We start from the raw sequence: 23322 nt of genomic DNA on the forward strand, positions 1-23322 counted from the left end.
TTCTGCTGCTAGGCAGGATCCCAGCAGCCACGTAACGTTGAGATGAATGAGTGGAGCTGAGATGAAAGCAGCGATGCGACAGCTGCATTCCTGCCACGGCGATGTGATGCCAAAGGTCTACAACTCAACCGTCATGGTGGAGGTTGGAGGCTCCTCCGGGTCTATCTGGACCAACCTGCACTCAAGGAAGGACCCTCAGGGGATTTGCAAAGCAGACTTGCTAGAGATGGAGGAAATCCTACCAAAAAAAAAACCCAAAATCAAATGACAACCCCCCAAAAAGTTGCTTGCTCCCTTAGTTAAAAGCCTTAGAGATACCTGCACTCCATTGGGGGCATCATCCGCACGCTATAAGTGTAGATGGAGAGACATATGACAAGAGCATCCAAAAGATCTATCTACAGACTTCTGTATTCTTTCCATTGCTAAACAGGCACCTCGGGATTCGAATGACTACAGCCACATGAAACTCATCTCACCTCTGGCTCACAAATCTGGATCAGATCTGAAGCATCAGACAACAAAAGGTTGTGCTGCCTGACCTGTTCCTCCTGCACTCCGAGCCTGGTTTCCACCAAGGGCTGGGATGAGGCTGCAGGTTGGAGCATCACCTCCATGGATGACAACCTGGTTGTGGGGATGAGCCTCACGTTGAAACTAAGATGACTGGAGAGCTGCTTTAGGTGGGGAGCCTTAGAATCATAGAATCATTAAGGTTGGAGACGATCTCCAACATCCCCCCCAAGCCCAAACCATCCCATCAGGTCCCTAAGTAGAACCATAGAGTCAATAAGGTTGGTGAAGACCTCAAGACCACCAAGCCCAATCCCAACCCATCCCACCAACCAATGTCCATCAGTGTCATATCTTTGTAGTCCTCAATGTCTCTGGGAGTGACGACTCCAGAACCTCCTTGGGCATCCTGTTCCACGTCTGACCACTCTTGTTGTTCCCTAATATCCAACCTGAGCCTCCCTTGGCACAACTGGAGGCCATCGCTGTACCACGGGTTACCTTGCCTCAACCTGAAAGACAACCCCATGGCGGTGATACGGAGGCAGAACTGACGCAGAGCCAAGAACTCGTTTGCTCCTTGGAAAACAAGCTCCAGCCACCAAGCCGTCTCACTTTAATCACCACGCTCTGTGCCTGCTCTTGCAGGACCTGTTCCTGCTCCTCCTTCCCCTTCCAGCTGCAGGAGGAAGGCGAGTTGCTTCAGCAAGCTCCGCTTCGACAGGAAAAATAATGACTGCAGAGGCCCTTCTTTGAAGTCCCAGGCACGTTTCTTACCTCCAACAACAAAAAAAAATCCTAGAGAGCTCCTTGCTAAAACATAAATAAATCCAATGGTAGGAAAGGCGCCGAGCTGTTCTGCCAGTTGCTTTTTGTTTTGTATTGGGGTTATTCTGGACCCACCGCACCACGCGGATGACTCAAGGTGACACGGAGGAGACGCACAGCAAGGAAAGGGGGGGGGGGGGAAAGAAAGAGCTTCCAAACGGGAGCCTGGTTGATGTGTTCATTTGCAATCTCTCCTTACAGCTTTACGGCGGAGCTGCTGGGAGCTCTGACAGCTTCAACAGCAGCTCTAGGAAACGGCACAGAAGGTGGAAAAAGCGCTGGGGGAGCGATGGAAATCATCCTGACTGAAATGCAAAGGGAGCTCTTTGTTTCCTTTGCTGCTTTTGGAAAAACTATTGCCAATTTTAACAGAGCCGCTCTCCTGTAGGAGCGCCTGATGAAAGCTGCATGGGTTTCAGATTGCCCAGCCAGGAGAACCCATGTTGGTGTCAGACCAGCAACCTCAGACATGGGCCCAAACTGGGAGCTTCCCACCATGCAATGAGCCCAAACTGGGAGCCTCCAACCAACTGGGAGCATCCCCATCATGCAATGAGCCCCAAACTGGGAGCTTCCCACCATGCAATGAACCCAAACTGGGAGCCTCCCACCAAATGGGAGCATCATGTCATGTAATGAGCCTTCTACTGGGAGCATCCCTGACAGGGAACCCAAACTGGGAGCTTCCCACCATGTAATAAACCCAAACTGGGAGCCTCCAACCAACTGGGAGCATCCCTGTCATGCAACGAGCCCCAAACTGGGAGCTTAAGCACCATACAGTAAGCTCAGACTGGGAGCCTTCCAACCAACTGGGAGCATCATGTCATGTAATGAGCCTTCAACTGGGAGCATTGCTGACAGGGAACCCAAACTGGGAGCTTCCCACCATGCAATGAACCCAAACTGGGAGCCTCCCACCATGTAATAAACCCAAACTGGGAGCCTCCAACCAACAGGGAGCATCCCTGTCATGCAACGAGCCCCAAACTGGGAGCATCCCTGACAGGGAACCCAAACTGGGAGCTTCCCACCATGTAATAAACCCAAACTGGGAGCCTCCAACCAACTGGGAGCATCCCTGTCATGCAATGAGCCCCAAACTGGGAGCTTCCCACCATGCAATGAACCCAAACTGGGAGCCTTCCACCAACTGGGAGCATCCCTGTCATGCAACGAGCCCCAAACTGGGAGCTTTCCACCATGTAATAAACCCAAACTGGGAGCTTAAGCACCATACAAGTTCAGACTGGGAGCCTTCCAACCAACTGGGAGCATCCCCGTCATGCAATGAGCCCCAAACTGGGAGCTTCCCACCATGTAATAAACCCAAACTGGGAGCCTTCCACCAACTGGGAGCATCCCCGTCATGCAACAAGCCCCAAACTGGGAGCTTCAGCACCATACAAGTTCAGACTGGGAGCCTTCCAACCAAATGGGAGCATCATGTCATGTAATGAGTCTTCAACTGGGAGCATCGCTGACAGGGAACCCAAACTGGGAGCTTCCCACCATGTAATAAACCCAAACTGGGAGCCTCCAACCAACTGGGAGCATCCCCATCACGCAATGAGCCCCAAACTGGGACCTTAAGCACCATACAAGTTCAGACTGGGAGCCTTCCAACCAAATGGGAGCATCCCTATCATGCAACGAGCCCCAAACTGGGACCTTAAGCACCATACAGTAAGCTCAGACTGGGAGCCTTCCAACCAAATGGGAGCATCCCTGTCATGCAACGAGCCCCAAACTGGAAGCATCCCTGACAGAGAACCCAAACTGGGAGCTTCCCACCATGCAATGAACCCAAACTGGGAGCCTCCAACCAACTGGGAGCATCCCCATCATGCAATGAGCCCAAAACTGGGAGCTTCCCACCATGCAATGAACCCAAACTGGGAGCCTTCCACCAAATGGGAGCATCCCTGTCATGCAATGAGCCCCAAACTGGGAGCATCCCTGACAGGGAACCCAAACTGGGAGCCTCCAACCAACTGGGAGCATCCCTGTCATGCAATGAGCCCCAAACTGGGAGCTTCCCACCATGCAATGAACCCAAACTGGGAGCCTTCCACCAACTGGGAGCACCCCTGTCATGCAATGAGCCTTCAACTGGGAGCATTGCTGACAGGGAACCCAAACTGGGAGCTTCCCACCATGTAATAAACCCAAACTGGGAGCCTCCAACCAACTGGGAGCATCCCCATCATGCAATGAGCCCCAAACTGGGAGCTTCAGCACCATACAAGTTCAGACTGGGAGCCTTCCAACCAAATGGGAGCATCCCTGTCATGCAACGAGCCCCAAACTGGAAGCATCCCTGACAGAGAACCCAAACTGGGAGCTTCCCACCATGCAATGAACCCAAACTGGGAGCCTCCAACCAACTGGGAGCATCCCCATCATGCAATGAGTCCCAAACTGGGAGCTTCCCACCATGCAATGAACCCAAACTGGGAGCCTTCCACCAACTGGGAGCATCCCTGTCAGCAACGAGCCCCAAACTGGGAGCATCCCTGACAGGGAACCTAAAATGGGAGCTTCCCACCATGTAATAAACCCAAACTGAGAGCCTCCAACCAACCGGGAGCATCCCCATCATGCAATGAGCCCAAAACTGGGAGCTTAAGCACCATACAAGTTCAGACTGGGAGCCTTCCAACCAAATGGGAGCATCCCTTTCATGCAACGAGCCCCAAACTGGGAGCTTCCCACCATGCAATAAACCCAAACTGGGAGCTTCCCACCAACTGGGAGCATCCCCATCGTGCAACAAGCCCCAAACTGGGAGCTTCAGCACCACCCAATAAGCTCAAACTGGGAGTGCCCCCACCAAGGAACCCCAAACAGGAGCTCCCCACCATGCAACAAATCCCATCTGGAGACCTCTCACCAAACGACAGCTTGACTGACACACAACGAATCCCAACTGGGAGAGTCCCCATCACTCTACAAACCCTAAACTGGGGAGCCTTCCCATCAAGGGGCCCGAACGGGGGGTCTCCCACCACACAACAAGCCCCAGCTGGGAGCTTCACACTGCATAAGAGCATGACTGACATGCAGCGACCCCAAACTGGGAGATTCCCACCCAACAGGAGCATCCCGATCCCACAATGAACCCAAAGCGGAGCTCTGCAACGCAAGGCCTGCATCCCACAGCCTCGTGCTCCATCGATCCCAATGCTCTACTTTCAGTTTTGGATGCAGCTCGGGATACTGAGACGTGACTGTCCCCATCCCCCAGCCAGGGTGAGCTTCACATAAGGAGGATTTGGGGGGGGAGAGAATTGTAGGGAAGGGTTCTGGGGTCGAAGAAGAGCGAGCACTGAGATGTGCTGAGCCAGAACTCGGTCTTGAAAAGGGAAAACTGGAAGCAAAAGAAAAAGAGAAGTCTGAATTGACTCAAATAAAGCTTGCAATCCCTGGAGCAGCAACGGGCTGCCATGGGAAGCCAGGGCTGAAACGTGATCCCGACTCACCAAGCTGAGCAGCGAGTAGCAGACAGAGGTCAGGCTGCAAACAGAGGTCGTGCTCAGCCAAGCAGATGCAAAGCAAGGGGGGGGGGGGAGTCGGAAAAGCCTCCTCCGTGCTGATTTTACCCAAATCCTGCAGGTTTTGGGGGGAAGAAAAATGGGGATAAAAACAAAACACTTCGCCAAGAGGCTGCTGTGGGTGCTCATAGATCCCCAAAAGCGTGTGTGCTTTGCTTTGTTTTCTTCGCTATTAGTTTTCTTCTTAAGCCCCTGAGCACATGGAGGAGACAGAAAGACTTGCTGCCCCCCCCCCCCCCAACCTTTGAAGGGACGTGGATTCACAGACACACGCATCAGATTAAAGGCTAAATCAGCTTAGGAAGCAGAACTCGCCAGCATCCAGAAACCACCTTCATAACAGGGTTCAGCAAGAGCTTAAGAGGAGGCTTAATTACTAATAAAACTGATGATACAGCCTCGGACCCTACAAAGCTGCACGTGCTTGGAGGCTGCTCGGCTGGATCCCTCAACGCAAGCTGAGTTTTAAGCTAAAAGAGGGGATATTTAGGTTGGATTTGAGGAGGAAAACTCTGTGCTCAGAGGGTGGCAAGGAACCGGAATGGAGAAACAGATGCCCCATCCCTAAGGGTGCTCACAGGGCAACGTGGTCAATGGGAGACATCCTCACCCATAGGGTTAGAATGGGGTTGGCTCTAAGGTCTCTTCCAACCTGACCCATTTTACAGGTCAACCACGGATGCGAGCCGTTTTGGAGATGGTTTATAATCTCTAAAGGATTTACGCTTCAGAAGAAGAGAGCCCAAACATCCCAGATGAACAGCAGGTTGACTCCGCTAACCTAAATCCCATCGCTCACCCCAACGCGCCCCGCTGCCCGTCCCCTCTGTCCTCTACGATGGAAACTGCAGTCAATAAGCAATTGCACTGCTTTGCCTCTCGCCATCACCTCTCCTAACTACTAACGTAGTATGCAAAGTGCTCTGAGGCCTGCAAGAAGGGCTGCGGGAAGATCGATACTGTCATAATCCTACAGCTCCGATTCGCCGAGTAAGTAACGTTTCTCGTTGGCAAAAAGAAAGCTTGGATTTCCAAACACGTTTCCCGTGGAAGCCATTTACATTCAAGCAGGGAGCAGAGCTGGGAAGGGAGATCGATAAAAACGCAACGAGGCAGACAGAGAAATGTCAGCACCTCGGGAAGGGGCAGGCCGGGAGCCACGCGCGTCCATTGGGAGCACAGACAGCATAAATGGATGCCATTGGGTTCGTGTTCCATGGGGGCTGCTGTGAGCCCCCCCAGCACCCTTCTTTCTGTCGTACATTCACATCCAGGTGCTGCTGAGCCCTTCTGATCCCCCTCTGATCCCCAAAAATGGATTCTCTGCCCCCTGCGATGGGTTCAGAACTGGGACTCGATTTGGACAGCTCCCAATCAAAGCAACTCCCAACCAACGCTCAACTGAAGACCAAAACTCCCCAGAGTTTGGTATTTATTGGATACAAGGAGCCAACCCTCCTCCTTCTGACAGCCCATTGCAGGCCTTGTTTGCCACAGGTGTTATGAGATGGTCATCAAGAACCAAAACCAAACCACCGCGTCGTCCTTCACTGCAGGAATTGAGCTCTCTATGTTACACCGCTGGGTTACGATGCGATGCCATCACCAAACCCATCTTGAGCAGCCCAGCAGCTCCAGAGTAACAGCACAGCACAGCAAGACTGCTCCTCCCAGGAGGTGGGAAAGGGAGAAATCCAGCTCTGGGGGTCCCCATAAGAAACACAACCTCCTCCAATGGGATGCCGTTGGGTTAGGAGGAATAAGAACCAATCCCAAGGGCATAGCCTTGGCTCTACTTCTTCCCCTGTGTACCTGGAAAGCATATATCCCCCATTCACATCTTGGTAACTGGAATTAAAACCAGGCAGCCTTGATTCAGTGGAGAGTGGAAGAAGGAGGAGAACAACAGCAGAAATGTTTCTGAGGACACGGAGGAAGAAGAGGGAAGGTCCAGGCTCAATGCGCTATCTAGAGCATGTAAGGGAATGATCACTGAAGCAAAAAGGCAAGAGGGAGAACACGGCTGCCTGGAGATGGGGACAACAAATTCCTTTTTAAAGCCACTGCAAGGAAAACATCGCACTCGTGATGATCTTAAACAACAGCCAAAGTGAAGTTCTCATGGATTATTACTGTACGGGGTAAATGGGTTTATATCCGTACCCTAAAAATGCTTGGGTTGGTGATGGCCAGACCCCACAGTCCTGGTTTATCCACATACTGCAGAGCCAACCCCGAGGAACTCACAGCCCACACGTCAGTTCTACCCCCAGATTCAGCCTTCAGACTCACGACATATTCTGTCGTCTCCCTTTGGATGGTGGGGGTCCCATTTAGACACCGTTGCACCAAGATGGGGCAATGCCCTTGGAATAGTCGAGCATAACCTGGTCCAGGGCTCTGATTAGCCAGCTGTTCCCCTGAGGGCAATGGGACCCGTCTGAGACCTAAACAGGTCAACTTCAAACCCAAACCTATGGATTCAGCTCCACGATAGCTCCTCACAAGGCTGAAACAACCCCTTGCCAGAACCCCTGCCCGATTCTCAGCAGCATCTCCTTGTTTTCAGAGCTCCAAGGCATCTCCGTGGGGCACCTCAGCCATTGGGCCACGTTGCCCATCAATGCTTCATCCATTCTAAGCCAAAATATTTCAGCAACCGAAGCTCTGCCAGTTCCTCCATGGTTTCACAGCAAACCTCAGTCCATCATGAGCTCCCCAAGACAGCCTGGATTTCCTTTATCCTGCCTGCATTTGGAGCCCCAGAGCTGCAACCAAGGGTTGGCTCAGAGATCCCACAAACCCAAGCAATAATAAGATCCTAAAGGCTCTGAAAGCAGAGCTGTACACAGACAGGCTGTTGGGGTCATCCCACATCACCCCTTCTTAATACCAAAGAGGAAGAAGAGCAACTCTGCACGCACTCAAGCCAACCACACGCACCAGAGCTGCACCGCGTTCCCCACGTGTGCCTGGAGCAGCTGTACTTGGTACAGCATGAGATTTGGGCTTGGAGAGGGACCTTACAGCCCATCCATCCCCAACACGGGCAGGGATCCATCCTACCAGGTGCCCAAAGCCAACCCAAGGTGGGCTTTGGACAACGCAAAGCCAAGAGCTGGGATGTCAACCACGTGCACGCGGTTGTTGCCTTCCTGTTTCCCAAAGACAAGCATCCAAATAGTCATAAAATTATTAGGGTTTTTAAAGCAAAAGTGTACTCGGAATCAACTACACAGCCCATATCTGTCAGTCGTAAGGATGCTTAACCCGACCCTTGGGGGCTACAGCCCCCCTCCAAGATCAGTGTGACAACCTACAGCCAACCCGGCCCTACAGCCAACCCGGCCCCACAGCCAACCCGGCCCCACAGCCAACCCGGCCCCACAGCCAACCCGGCCCCACAGCCAACCCGGCCCCACAGCCAACCCGGCCCTACAGCCAACCCGGCCCCACAGCCAACCCGGCCCCACAGCCAACCCGCCTTCAACATTGAGAAAGAAGAGAAATACTTTGAGATCAGAACTAAAAAGGCACTTCTTGGTCAGCACAACCAGCTTTACATCATCTGCACCGCTAGGTTGGTCAACAAACGTTACACAGTTTGGTTCCTCTTCCTAAAAGAGCCAAAACGACACCCAAAAAGAGCCAAAACGCCGACCCAAAAAGAGCCAAAACGCCGACACCAAAAAGAGCCAAAACGCCGACCCAAAAGAGCCAAAAACGCCGACCCAAAAAGAGCCAAAACGCCGACCCAAAAAGAGCCAAAACGCCCGACCCAAAAAGAGCCAAAACGCCGACCCAAAAGAGCCAAAACGCCGACCCCAAAAAGAGCCAAAACGCCGACCCAAAAATGGTTCTGGGTACCTGAGTGAGCAGAAGAGATGAAAAATGGGCCAAAAAGAGAGGGAGAAAAAGAAGGAGAAAAAAGGAGATGGGATGAAAATGGGCAATAAAAGATGAGGGAGGAAGGAAAAGGGGGGAAAAAAGATGTAGAGGGTGAAAACGGGCCCAAAAAGGGATGAAAAAGGGCCCAAAAAGAGGGATGAAAACAGGCCCCAAAAGAGAAATGGGTCTTAGAGAATGAAAATGGGCAAGAAAAAAAGGGATTAAGAGGTGGAAATGGGGAGAAAAAAGAGGAAAACGGGGCCTAAAAGAAGGGACCCAAAAGAGGGATAAGGAGGACAAAAATGGGTCTTAGAGAATGAAAATGGGCAAGAATAAAACAGATTAAGAGGGTGGAAATGGGGAGAAAAAAAGGGGGAAAATGGGGCCCAAAGAGGGGACCGAATGAGCCCCCAAAAGAGGGACTAAAACGGACCCAAAAGAGGGATGAAGAGGACAAAAATGGGTCTTAGAGAATGAAAAGGGCAAGAAAAAAAGGGACTAAAAGGGTGGAAAATGGGGAAAAAAAGGAGGAAAACGGGGTCCAAAAGAGCGATGAAAGTGGGCCCCAAAAGGGACCAAAAAGAGCCCCAAAAGGGCCCCAAAAGGGGGACCAAAACAGGGCCCCAAAAGGGGACCCCAAAAAGAGGGATAAAAAGGACAGAACGAGCAAAAAGGGACGAAAGCAGGCAAAATAAGAGCAAAAAGGGGACAAAAACAGGCCAAAGAGGGACTTCAAGGATGAAAACGAGGTCAAACGAGGGGGTCGAGAGGATGAAAATGGGGGCGTAAAAGGGGTTGGAAGCGGCACTACAGCGCACAAGGGGCACATATTGCCCTGCCTGACTCACCTGCAGCTCTCGGGTGCCCCAAAGTTGCTATTTTTCCCTCATTTTCCCACCGAAAAAAATCCCCTATTTTTCAACATTTAATGTATGATCTCCCCCTTAATACGCACCCAGCTGTGCGTGCCAGGTGTGGCGGCACGCGAGCAGCTGACGGGAGGGGGGGGGGGGGGGTTTAATCCCATAGAGGTCAGCTGAGGGGTTCGGGTTAAAAGAACTGCAAAGAGAAGGGGAAAAAACCCTCATCTTTAAGGTTATATACTTATATATTTAGATATATTAAGATCATGTTAATTAACACACCATCGTCGGCGTCAACCTGCAGTTATACAGGAGTGGAAGGGAGGAGGAGGAATCAATGGCTCCCATTTGCTGCGTGCGATGATTAAAGGATCAACACCCCCCCACACCCCATAAACCCCCCCCTACCCCATAAACCCACCCCTATAATGCAGACCACCCCCCAATAAACAGCCGTTTACCCTCCCCCCCCATCCCCCAACCTATAACTCTGAGGCCCCCCCCCTCCCATAAGCCACACCTTGCAGCAGATATAGAGGGGGCTGGAAGGTGAATGGGGGGGGGAGAAAGACCCTATAACATACATGGGGGGGGGATGTGCCACCCCCAGTCATAGAGATGGGGGGAAAAGGGGGGGCAGACCCCATAACTCCCCCCATAGGGTGAAGGGGATGAGGCAGATCACCCCATAACCCCCATAGGGAGAAGGGAACAGCCACCCCCCCCCCCCCCCCAACCCCCTTTAAAAACCTCTATAGGGGAAATGGGGAGCCCCCCCCCCCCCCCCCCAATAAAAGGACATAGGAATCCATTCCCTCCCCCCCCCAACAAGAGCCCTATAGGGAAATAAGGGGAGATCCAAGGCCCTTGAGACCCTATAGGGAGATGGGGGAAGGGGGGAGGGGGGTAAATCCAGACCCCATAGAGAGCAAGGAGGGGTCCATCCTCCCCATATAGGCTAATATGGTGGGGGGGGTCCCATCCTCCCCATATAGGCTAATATGGGAGGTGGGGGGGTCCATCCTTCCCATATAGGCTAATATGGGGGGGGGGGGGGTCCATCGGTCCCCATATAGGCTAATATGGGGGGTGGGGTGGTCCATCCTTCCCTATATAGGTTTAATATGGGGGGTGGGGGGATCCATCCTTCCCATATAGGCTAATATTGGGGGGGGGTCCATCCTCCCTATATAGGTATATGGGGGGTGGGGGGTCCATCGTCCCCATATAGGCAAATATGGGAGGTGGGGGGGTCCATCCTTCCCATATAGGTTAATATGGGGGGTGGGGGGGTCCATCCTTCCCATAAAGGCAAATATGGGGGGAGGGGGGGTCCATCCTCCCCATATAGGTTAATATGGGGGGTGGGGGGTCCATCCTTCCCATATAGGTTAATATGGGGTGTGTGGGGGGGTCCATCCTTCCCATATAGGCTAATATGGGGGGGGCATCCTTCCCATATAGGCTAATATGGGGGGTGGGGGGGGTCCATCCTTCCCATATAGGCTAATATGGGGGGTGGGGGGTCCATCCTCCCCATATAGGCTAATATGGGGGGGGTCCATCCTTCCCATATAGGTTAATATGGGGGGGGGGGGGGATCCAACCACCATCCCTAAGCAACAGGGTGGGGTTGGGATCCGCCCCCCCCCCCCCATCTCTGCATTCAATATAAGGGGGTGGGGTGGGGGGGGGGGGCACAGGGTGGGGTTGGCACAGAGCAGGTGCTAAATAACCTTATATCCCCCCCCCCCCCCCAGTATTAATTAACGTAATGAGATAATGAGCACCTCCCCAACCCCCCCCCATAGAAATTAACGATCATTGTTAATTAATACAAGGGCTGATCTGCATCATTTTGGATAAGGGGGGGGTATATATTAAATGGGGGGGGGTCCATTGGGATAAGGGGGGGGTTATATATTAAATGGGGGGGGGGTATATATTAAATGGGGGGGGGGTATATATTAAATGGGGGGGGGTATATATTAAATGGGGGGGGGTATATATTAAATGGGGGGGGGTATATATTAAATGGGGGGGGGCTATATATTAAATGGGGGGGGTATATATTAAATGGGGGAGGTATATATTAAATGGGGGGGGGTATATATTAAATGGGGAGGGGGTATATATTAAATGGGGGGGGGGATACCCCCTATATTCAACATAGGGCGACCCTATAGAAACGGGGTCTGCCCCCCCCTTATATATGAACTCAATGGGGAGAGACCGGGCTGTGTAATGATGGGGGGGGGGTCTCCGTGCTGTATAATGGGGGGGGTCCCATCCCCATAGAGGCCTTAAAACCCCCCATAGCCCCCAATACAAACCCCCCCCCCCCCCCCCATTAACTCACCTCTCCGCCATCTTCCCTCCGGCCCTACCGTTCTACGGTGCTGATGCCGGTGGCCCCGGGGGGGCTTATTCCTTTCGTCACCCCCATTGAAAACCGAACTAAACCCCCTCCCCTCCCTCCTCCAGACACGAAAATAAGCTTAAAAAAGCGATAAATAAATGAAATAAAAAAAGGAACGAGGCGATACACCCCCCCCCGCCTCCTCTCCCCCCCACCGCCCGCCGCTGACTGAGCCCGGCGGCCCCGCCGCGTCCCGCCGTCACCAGCGACAACGGGGGCGCAGCCAATAGGGAGAGAGCTGAGGGGCGTGGCTTAATCTAAGCCCCGCCCCCCCACTTTTGCGCACCGCCCGCCGCGCGCGGTGGCTGCTGGGAGTTGTAGTTCTGAATGGGAGGATGAGATTCACTTCCGTGTCCGCCATGGAGGTTGTATATAACCCTATAGGGGCTGCATATAATCTTATAGGGGCTGTGTATAACCCTATAGGGGCTGTATGTAACCCTATAGGGACTGTATGTAACCCTATAGGGGCTGTATATAACCCTATAGGGGCTGTATATAATCCTATAAGGGCTGTATATAACCCTATAGGGGCTGTATATAACCCTATAAGGGCTGTGTATAATCCTATAGGGGCTGTATATAACCCTATAGGGGCTGTATATAATCCTATAGGGGCTGTATAGAACCCTATAGGGGGTGTATATAACCTTATAAGGGCTGTATATAACCCTATAGGGGCTGTATATAACCCCATAGGGACTGTATATAACCCCATAGGGGCTGTATATACCCTATAGGGGCTGTATATAACCCTATAGGGGCTGTGTATAACCCTATAGGGGCTGTATATAATCCTATAGGGGCTGTATATAACCCCATAGGGGCTGTATATAACCCTATAGGGGCTGTATATAACCCTATAGGGGCTGCATATAACCCCATAGGGGCTGTGTATAACCCTATAGGGGCTGTATATAATCCTGTAAGGGCTGTATAGAACCCTATAGGGGCTGCATATAACCCCATAGGGGCTGTATATAACCCTATAGGGGCTGTATATAATCCTATAAGGGCTGTATATAACCCTATAGGGGCTGTATATAATCCTATAGGGCCTGCATATAACCCCATAGGGGCTGTATGTAACCCTATAGGGGCTGTATAGAACCCCATAGGGGCTGTATATAACCCTATAGGGGCTGTGTATAACCCTATAGGGGGTGTATATAACCCTATAAGGGCTGTATATAACCCTATAGGGGCTGCATATAACCCTATAGGGGCTGTATATAATCCTATACGGGCTGTATATAACCCTATAAGGGCTATATATAATCCTATAGGGGCTGCATATAACCCTATAGGGGCTGTATATAACCCCATAGGGGCTGTATATAACCCTATAAGGGCTGTATATAACTCTATAGGGGCTGTATATAATCCTATAGGGGCTGTATATAACCCTATAAGGGCTGTATATAACCCTATAGGGGCTGCATATAACCCTATAGGGGCTGTATATAACCGTATAGGGGCTGTGTATAATCCTATAAGGGCTGTATATAACCCTATAGGGGCTGTATATAACCCTATAGGGGCTGCATATAACCCTATAGAGGCGGTATATAACACTATAGGGGCTGTATATAATCATATAGGGGTTGTATATAACCTTATAGGGGCTGTATATAACCCTATAAGGGCTGTATATAACCCTATAGGGGCTGCATATAACCCCATAGGGGCTGTGTATAACCCTATAAGGACTGTATATAACCCCATAGGGGCTGCATATAACCCTATAGGCTGTACAAGGTGGGGGGACATCGGGGTTGTGGGGATCTGTGGGGATCTGGAGCCTCCCAAAGGGAATGTGGGGGATGATGTGGGTCAGCGGCCATCTGGTGGTGATTGGTGGGATCGATGGGGGGGGGTGGAACCCCATAGCGTTGTAGGGTGGGTGGAAGGAACCCCATAGCTTTATAGGGTGGTTGGAAGGAACCCCATAGCTTTATAGGGTGGTTGGAAGGAACCCCATAGCTTTATAGGGTGGTTGGAAGGAGCATCATATCTTTATAGGATGGTTGGAAGGAACCCCATAGCTTTATAGGGTGGTTGGAAAGAACACTATAACATCATAGGGTGGTTGGAAGGAACCCCATAGAATTATAGGGTGGTTGGAAGGAACCCCATAGCTTTATAGGGTGGTTGGAAGGAACCCCATAGCTTTATAGGGTGGTTGAAAGGAACCTCATAGCGTTATAGGGTGGTTGGAAGGAACCTCATAGCTTTATAGGGTGGTTGGAAGGAACCCCATAGCTTTATAGGGTGGTTGGAAAGAACCTCAGAGCATTGTAGGGTGGTTGGAAGGAACCCCATAGAATTATTGTGTGTTTGGAAGGAACCCCATAGCTTTGTAGGGTGGTTGGAAAGAACACTATAGCATCATAGGGTGGTTGGAAAGAGCCTCATAGCTTTATAGGGTGGTTGGAAGGAGCTTCATCGCTTTATAGGGTGGTTGGAAAGAACCCCATAGCGTTATAGGGTGGTTGGAAGGAACCTCAGAGCATTGTAGGGTGGTTGGATGGAACCCCATAGAATTATTGTGTGGTTGGAAGGAACCCCATAGTTTTATAGGGTGGTTGGAAGGAACCTCATAGCTTTATAGGGTGGTTGGAAGGAGCATCATAGCTTTATAGGGTGGTTGGAAGAACCCTATAGCATCATAGGGTGGTTGGAAGGAGCCTCATAGCTTTATAGGGTGGTTGGAAGGAACCCCATAGCTTTATCGGGTGTTTGGAAGGAACCTCATAACTTTATAGGGTGGTTGGAAGGAACCCCATAGAATTATAGGGTTGTTGGAAGGAACCCCATAGCTTTATAGGGTGGTTGGAAGGAACCCCATAGCACTATATGGTGGTTGGAAGGAACCCCATAGCTTTATAGGGTGGGTTGAAAGGAACCCCATAGCTTTATAGGGTGGTTGGAAAGAACACTATAGCATCATAGGGTGGTTGGAAGGAGCCTCATGCCTTTATAGGGTGGGTTGGAAGGAACCCCATAGCATTATAGGGTGGTTGGAAGGAACCCCATAGAATTATAGGGTTGTTGGAAGGAACCCCATAGCTTTATAGGGTGCTTGGAAGGAACCCCATAGCTTTATAGGGTGGTTGTAAGGCAGCCCATAGCGTTAAAGGGTGGTTGGAAGGAACCTCAGAGCATTGTAGGGTGGTTGGATGGAACCCCATAGAATTATTGTGTGGTTGGAAGGAACCCCATAGCTTTATAGGGTGGTTGGAAGGAACCCCATAGCTTTATAGGGTGGTTGGAAGGAACCCCATAGCTTTATAGGGTGGTTGGATGGAACCCCATAGCTTTATAGGGTGGTTGGAAGGAACCCATAGCTTTATAGGGTGGTTGGAAGGAACCCCATAGCGTTATAGGGTGGTTGGTAAGAACCCTATAGCATCATAGGGTGCTTGGAAGGGGCCTCATAGCTTTATAGAGAGGTTGGAAGGAACCCCATAGCATTATAGGGTGGTTGAAAGGAACCCCATAGAATTATAGGGTTGTTGGAAGGAACCTCATAGCTTTATAGGGTGGTTGGAAAGAACCCTATAGCATCATAGGGTGGTTGGAAGGAACCTCATAGCATTGTAGGGTTGGTGGAAGGAACCCCATAGCTTTATAGGGTGGTTGGAAGGAACCTCATAACTTTATAGGGTGGTTGGAAGGAACCCCATAGAATTATACGGTTGTTGGAAGGAACCCCATAGCATTATAGGGTGGTTGGAAGGAGCCTCATAGCTCTATAGGGTGGTTGGAAGGAACCCCATAGCTTTATAGTGTGGTTGGAAGGAACCTCAGAGCATCATAGCGTGGTTGGAAGGAACCCCATAGCGTTATAGGGTGGTTGGAAGGAACCTCGTAGCGTTATAGGGTGGGTGGGAAGGAACCACATAGCTTTATAGGGTTGTTGGAAGGAATCCTGTAGCATTATAGGGTGGGAAGGAACCTCACAGGGTCATGGGATGGTTGGAAGGAAGCTCATAGTATCATGGGATGGTTGGGGTTGGAAGGAACCTCATAACATAATGGGATTGTTGGGGTGGGAAGGAGCTGTGTGGGGTTGTGGGGTGGGAGGAAGGAACCTTACGGGGTCATGGAATGTTTGGGGCTGGAAGGAACCTCTTGGAGTCATGAGATGGTTGGGGTTGGATGGATCTTTGTGAGGTGGGTGGAAGGAACCCCACAGGGTCATGGGATGGTTGGGGTTGGAAGGAACCTTACAGGGTTATGGGATGGTTGGGATTGGAAGGAACCACGCAGGGTCCTGCAATGGTTGAGGTTGGAAGGAACCTCACAGGGTCATGGGATGGTTGGGGTTGGAAGGAACCCCACAAAATCATGAGGTTTAGAGGTTGGAAGGAACCCCACAGGGTCGTGGGGTGGTTGGGGTTGGAAGGAACGTTATAGCACCATGGGATGGTTGGGGTTGAAAGTGATCTTACAGGATCATGGGATGGTTGGGTTTGGAAGGAACCTCATAGCATCATAGAATGGCTGGGATTGGAAGGAACCCCACAGGGTCATGGGATTGTTGGGGTTGGATGGATCTTTGTGGGGTGGGTGGAAGGAACATTACAAGGTCATGGGATGGTTGGGGTTGGACGGAACCTTACAGGGTTATGGGATGGTTGGGATTGGAAGGAACCTCATAGCATCATAGAATGGCTGGGATTGGAAGGAACCTCACAGGGTCATGGGATGGTTGGGGTTGGAAGGAGCTCCACAAAATCATGAGGTTTATAGGTTGGAAGGAACCTCACAGGACAATGGGGATGGTTGAGATTGGAAGGAACCACGCGGGGTCCTGCATTGGTTGAGGTTGGAAGGAACCTGACAGGACTGTGTAATGGTTTGGGTTGGAAGGATTCTCAACAGGGTCATGGGATGGTTGGGGTTTGTAGGGAACCTCTGGAGCTCATCTGGTCCAATGTGTCCACCGTGTCTCCTTGATGAACTCCATGGGATTCCTGCATTTCTCCATCTTGGCCAGGGGCCTCTGGGTGGCAGCATGAGCTCACGGTCCATCATCCACTTCTCCCCGTGTTGCATCACCTTCAGACTTGCTGGGTCAGACTTGTTGGGCCAGACTTGCTGGGTCAGACTTGCTCTGCCTCATCATCCACATCGTTAACAAAGAGGTTTACCAGGACCGAGGTCATTCAGCTGGCAGAAGTCTGAGCAGACCAAGAGAGCACTAAAATCCACTGGGCACTGGGCAGCGGTGTGCTGGTGGCACGGGGATGTTGCCCAGGATGGGCTCTGAGATGAGGTAGGTGGGGAGAGAAGGATGTGGGGCATGTAGAACGTGGAAGAAATGGGGCCGCGTCCGGAGAGAAGCTCATAGAATCACTAAAGTTGAAGAAGATCTCCCGGATCATCAAGTCCAACCATCAACCCATCCCCGCCGTGCCCACTCATAGAGTCATTTACGGTTGGAAAAGGCCTCCAAGATCCCCAAGTTCAAGCCCAACCCACCCTCACATCCCCCAAACCATATCCTTTTCGTGCCACGTCTCTGTGTTCCCAAGTCCAACCATCAACCCATCCCCTCCGTGCCCACTCATAGAGTCATTTAAGGTTGGAAAAGACCTCCAAGATCCCCAAGTCCAAGCCCAACCCACCCCCACATCCCCCATATCATATCCTTTAGTGCCACATCTCTGTGTCCCCAAGTCCAACCATCAACCCATCCCCGCCGTGCCCGCTCATAGAGTCATTTACGGTTGGAAAAGACCTCCAAGATCCCCCAGTCCAAGCCCAACCCACCCCCACATCCCCTAAACCATATCCTTTCATGCCACATCTCTGTGTCCCCATAGCTGGGGGGGGTGGCACAGCATTTTCTGGGAGCCCTGAAGCGAACTGCTCCGTCTTTTAAACCTTGTGACAGACACAAGATGCCAACCACCCAACCCCACGAATACCCACCGTCTCTGGTTGCCAGGGAAACCGAAGACTATTGTGTTTTTAATATTTTTAATCTATATAAAGGCTCGAAACCGTTCCCAGCGATTAAACAAGAGAAGCGGTGACAAACTGAATGCACCCTTCCATCCATCAAGGCACGTTTGCAAAAGCCAAAGCAGCATCAAACCCCCCCCTCCCTCTGATCAACCTTCAGCTCCATCCTGGTCAAATGGATTCACATCTTATCAAAATCAAAGGATGACAGAACCATCAAAGCTGAGGGAAGACCTCCAAGGTCACCAAATCCAACCCATCCCCACTGACCGCGTCCCTCAGGGCCGCTCATCTGGACTCAATGGTCTGGAAGGTCTTTTTTCCATTATGAGCAATTGGACCATTCTATGTGTTTCCCAAACGCCTCCGAGGACACACGGTGTTCTTTGTGACATCACTGACACCGCCGCGGTCACCAACGCAGTGCTGGTGTCCTGCAGGAATCAATGCTCTTCAACACCTTCACCGGTGAGGCTGACGGTGGGACGGAGGGCGCCCCCAACAAGGTTGCGCGTGGCCCCAAGGTGAGTGGTTGCAGGTGATCCCCTATGAGAGGCATCGCAGAGAGAGAAGGAGCTGATGTGGTGGCCGAGGCAGTCTTAGGGGTGTTTGAGAGGTGGTGGCAATCAGCTGGTGAGAAGAAAAAAGCCACATCACAGCCATTCTTTTAGGGAAGGGTGACCCCAGATCGACCAACATGTCATTTTCACCACTGTGCTGGGAAAGGTGATGGAGCAGATGGTCCTGGAAGCAATGCTAAGAAATATGGAGATGGGGAGAGCCAGCAAGGCCTCAATAAGGGCAAACCCTGCTGTGCCAACCTGTTGGCCTTTTATGACGGTGTCACTGCACTGATGGACAAGGGAAGAGCCACTGGTGTCATCTCTGTTGACCTCAGTGAGGCCTTTGAAAAAGGGAACCCCACAACATCCTTCTCTCCAAATTGGAAAGGCGTGGATTTGATTGGTGGAGCGTTCAATGGACAAGCAACTGCGAGTGGAGGTCCATGTTTGAATGCCTGGATGGAGGTCAGAGATGAGCTGGGTCCCAGAGGGGTCAGTGCTGGGGCTGATACTCTTTTGTATCTTAATCAGTGACATTGACACTGAGGTTGAGTGCACCCTCAGCTGACGTACATGCTGCACAAGGATGCAGTCGTGAGCCACTCCAGGTCAAGAGGAGAAATCTGGTTTGGATGTAAGGAAGAGATTCTTGACTCAGGCGGTAGCGTGGCCCTGGCACAGGCTGCCCATTCAACTCATGGCCCTGGCACAGGCTCCCCATTCAACTCGTGTGTTCTTCATCCCTTGAGGCATTCAAGGATGTAGCCCTAGTCAGCATGACCTGCTGGTGGGCCGTCAGCCCACAGAAGGGATGATGGTTAAGGTCCCTTCCAACCTTCACCGTTCCATCATTCGATAGTTGTGTGATTTAACACTGTCTCTCATGCCATGCTCATTCAAGAGCTGAGCCAGTATGGGTTGGACAAGTGGAGAGTGAGGTGGATTGAATGCAGCTGGCTGAAGGCTTGGGCCCAGAGCCTGGTGATGATAAGGGGGGCATAAAGAGTAGTTGGAGGCAAGTCCCTCACGTCATGAAGGTGGTGGAGTATGTTGTGCTAGAGCTGCTGGGAAACTGAATGAATGTGGTCTAGGAGATGCTACCGTAGCTGACCCTGTTTGGGCAGGATGGGGTGCACGGTGCGATTCCTTGCCTACTCTACGCTTCTGTTGTTGCTGTTGTTGTCTGGACAGAGTCCTTCTATGGAGGAGAGTCGTCCAAGTGTGTGCTCAGTCAGGGAGACCACATGGCTGGTGTGGCCAAGAGAGTGATATCACATTCAGCCTATCAAAGGGCCAGCAAAGAGCCTTCCACGTGATGGAAGAAGCCCAGCAGGTGCCCATATAGGTTTGTGGGGAGAGCTTTGCGTGCCTTTTCTTGCTTAACCTCCTGGGCTTTTGTGCTCTGGCTCTATGTCAGCTGAAATAGGAAGAGCGCTGGGGGAAGAACTGAGGAGGAGGAACGTCAGTGTGGTATAAAGCAGAACATTTATTCAACGAAAGGCAAGAAACATAAAGGAACATCAAGTGGAAGAGCCGGCTCAGCCCCTGCCCCCAGTGTATAGGGTGAATCCTACAGGAGGCATCGGATCTTCCATCGTGACAAGAGCATCATCGAGGGAGTCCATGGTGGGATTTTGCCTAGGAGGAAGTCATTGCGGAGGGAGATCTGGTAGTAGAAGGCAATGAGATGGAAAGAATGCAGTGGGAGAGTAGAAGGAGATACAAGGCCAATTTATCAAGACAGTGCGATCAGAACCCTTTCCCTGCTAGTATGCCTGGTTCCCTGAGGAGCTTCTGAGCCAATGCTAAAACAACAGCTCTGAGATGTGACACCTTACACGAGGCAATCAGCAGGGAGATGGCTGTGGGCGCAGGCCCTTAGCAGGGGTAGCGGGCTCTCCCGCCGTTGAAGCAGCCCAGGCCTCCGAAGCCGAAGCCGCCGGAGGAGATGGACACTCCCTGGGCGCTGAGGGCGCTGCCCACGGCAGCTGATGAGGAGGATCCGACGGCGGTGTTCTGGGGGAAGGAGCTGAGGATGGGTCCCGGCAGGGTGACCAGCACGGTGGAAGGCTGGATGACGACTTGGGAGTCCTGGCACTGCCTGACACAGGGCTCGTTGCAGCTGTTAGCCAGCGGGGTGGGTCCGCAGGGGCGGCAGAGGTCGTAGCAGGACATGGCTGTGGGGTGGAGGGTCCCTGGGAGAGAAGGAGTTGGGTGAGTGGAGGGTGTTGGGGGAGTCTGGGTGCAGAGGAGGGGTGGAGAGCTGGGTAAGATTGGTCAGTGGAAGAAAGGAGCAGGGTGCAGGCTCACCTGGAGGAGCACAGAGGAGAAGGTGTCAGGAGAAGGGTGTGAGGGAGCGAGGTGCAGGGCCGGCTTTTATGCTGCTGTGTGAGTGCCCGAGGGCTTGGAGAGAGCCTCTGCGCATGGCAGCATTGAGCAGCGTGCAGCTTTTGCATCACGTAGTGTTGCCAGTCATGGGTTGTGTGTTCTCCTTCCAGGAACTCTGCCTTTTTGCTTTTCTTCTGAGGACATTCCCCTTTGACAGCAGCGGCACCTTTCAAGTGAGAATATTGGAGGCCAAAGGTGCAATGTTACACCTTCATGTCATGGCACGCGGAAGTAGTGGCCCAAGCTCAGTAAAGGAGCAGTGCTGTCAGTGAGGTCATTGCTTGGCACACGTGCAATGTGGTTTGTGCCTTTGTTGTTGGAGGAGTTGCCAGTTCCAAGCACCTCTGGAAGCCTGATTTGGGCATTCTCAATATCCTGGTTCACAGATCTCAATGGCACTTCCTTTGATGAGGAGATTACCCATGTTGTTCACCACGGGAACCTTTTGTGCATCATTTCCATGAACTTCAGCAAAGTTCTTCCTACTGTATTTCATGAACTTTGTCTGGAGGAAATGTCAAGAACTTACCTTGAGAAATATGTGATATGTTGGGTGAAGCCTTGGGTCAGAAATCCAGCTCAGTGACTTCTGTTAGATATGGTTAGTCATCCAGGCCAGTCAGGGATGGGATTCTCCAGAGCTCCTTTTTTGAGTCTGTTCCTTCCGTGTTTTAGAAAATGCTGGATTCTTTCAAATGCAGGATGCAGGACTCGGATGCATACAAATGAAGTAGACTGGAGATGACTGTAAGCAGAGGTGAGAAGCTGACTCTCAGTATTAGGGCGGCTGTGGAGAGATCTCTTGAGAAATGCAAGAGCTGGGCCATCACCAATGGCATGAAGTTGAATGAGAGCAAGAGCCTGATTTAGTTCCTGGAATGGGGATGCCAGGGAGCTATCTCGGTATTTGGGGTTGAGAGACTTAAGAGCAGCTCCACAGATGGAGATCAGGAGGTTCTGGTTGATGTCAAGATGAATCTGAGTCAGCAGTGAGCCCTGGCACTCAAAATGACTGACCGCAGCCTGGGGTGCATTGAGATGAGAACTGCCAGTGGGAGAGAGTAGGGTTGTCCCACTCTGCTCTGTGCTGGTGTGCCCTCACCCCAAGTACCGTTCTCAGCTTTGGATTCAGAAGTACAAGATAGCTGGGCAGAGGCCAATGAGATGAAGTGCAACAAGTCCAAGTGCCAGGTCTGGCACATTGACCACAGCACCTCCAGGCAATGCTACAGGACTGGGGAAGAGTGGCTGGAAGTCTGCATAGAGGAAATGGAGCTGGGGGTATTGTTTGGTGCTCGACCGAACATGAGCTAGCACTGTGCCCATATAACCATGATGGAATCCTGGCTTGTATCAGAACTAGTGTTGCCAGCAAGAGCAGTGATGTCATAATCCCTCTGTACACCACCCTGGTGAGGCCACACATTCAGTGCTGTGTCCAGTTTTGGGCCCCTCACTGTAAGAAAGGTATTGAGACCCTGCAGCGTGTTCAGAGAAGGACAACAAAGCTGGTGAGGGGTCTGGAGCAGAGGCCTGATGAGGAGCGTCTGAGGGAGCTGGGATGGCTCAGTCTGGAGAAGAGGGGCCTTAGGGGAGACCTGATTGCTCTCCATAACTACCCAAAGGGAGGTTGTAGTGAGCTGGGGGTCGGCCTCTTCTCTCGTGTAACTGGTGATAGGACTAGAGGGAATGGCTACAAGCTGCACCAGGGGAGGTTCAGGCTGAACGTTAGGAAATACTACTTCTCTGAAAGAATGGTCAGGCATTGGAATGGGCTGCCCAGGGCAGTAATGGAGTCACCGACCACGGACATATTTTAGTGAGGTCTGTTGGTGTTGGGTTGGACTGGGTGATCCTGTGGGTCTTTTCCAACCTTGGTGCATCTATGATTCTCTGAATGGATCTGGCTGAGGACAGCCTGCTATTCCTGACTGGACTTTAGCAATGCAACTGTACTTTTGACTTTATTTATTCAAGTGTAGATAATATGTGTTGAGATGAATGCTGTCTGGTAGCCATCAACACTCCTGTTGGTGACATGGTTGTGACAGAAGGTTTTGGGGCCCTTTTGGACCCAGGGTATTCATTTCTAGAGCTGTATCTTTGTAGGTGAAGGGGAATGTGCATAAGGCAAAGGAATGAAGAGGAGGAATCTGAGGCTGTCATGTATGAGAACTTTATTGAGGAAAATTCATGAAAAGGAAGGATCCTCTTTGAGATCACAAGTGGAAAAGGCACCATTTCAAGTGGAAATAAAGAGGAAAGGTACTGCACTCATGTTCCCAGACAGCATGGAGTGATGTTGTATCATAGTTCTCTGTTTTGTGCCATGA

The 23322-nt window shown here is 51.5% G+C and overlaps 1 protein-coding gene and 1 pseudogene across 1 annotated transcript in view; both read right to left on the bottom strand.

The window, feature by feature from the left end:
• Window positions 1-12182, bottom strand: part of ARHGAP39 (Rho GTPase activating protein 39) — a gene marked incomplete at its 3' end in the record, with an annotated part of 115383 nt that extends 103201 nt beyond the window's left edge. Inside the window, exon 1 of the mRNA XM_072330602.1 lies at window positions 12006-12182. Within this exon, the coding sequence (XP_072186703.1) occupies window positions 12006-12016 (11 nt within the window). The remainder of the gene's footprint in view (window positions 1-12005) is intronic.
• An 8297-nt stretch (window positions 12183-20479) lies between these two features.
• Window positions 20480-21029, bottom strand: LOC140248328 (feather keratin 1-like; annotated as a pseudogene).
• Window positions 21030-23322: the final 2293 nt, after the last annotated feature.

This window comes from Excalfactoria chinensis, chromosome 2 (genome assembly GCF_039878825.1).
Source record: "Excalfactoria chinensis isolate bCotChi1 chromosome 2, bCotChi1.hap2, whole genome shotgun sequence".
NCBI lineage: Eukaryota > Metazoa > Chordata > Aves > Galliformes > Phasianidae > Excalfactoria > Excalfactoria chinensis.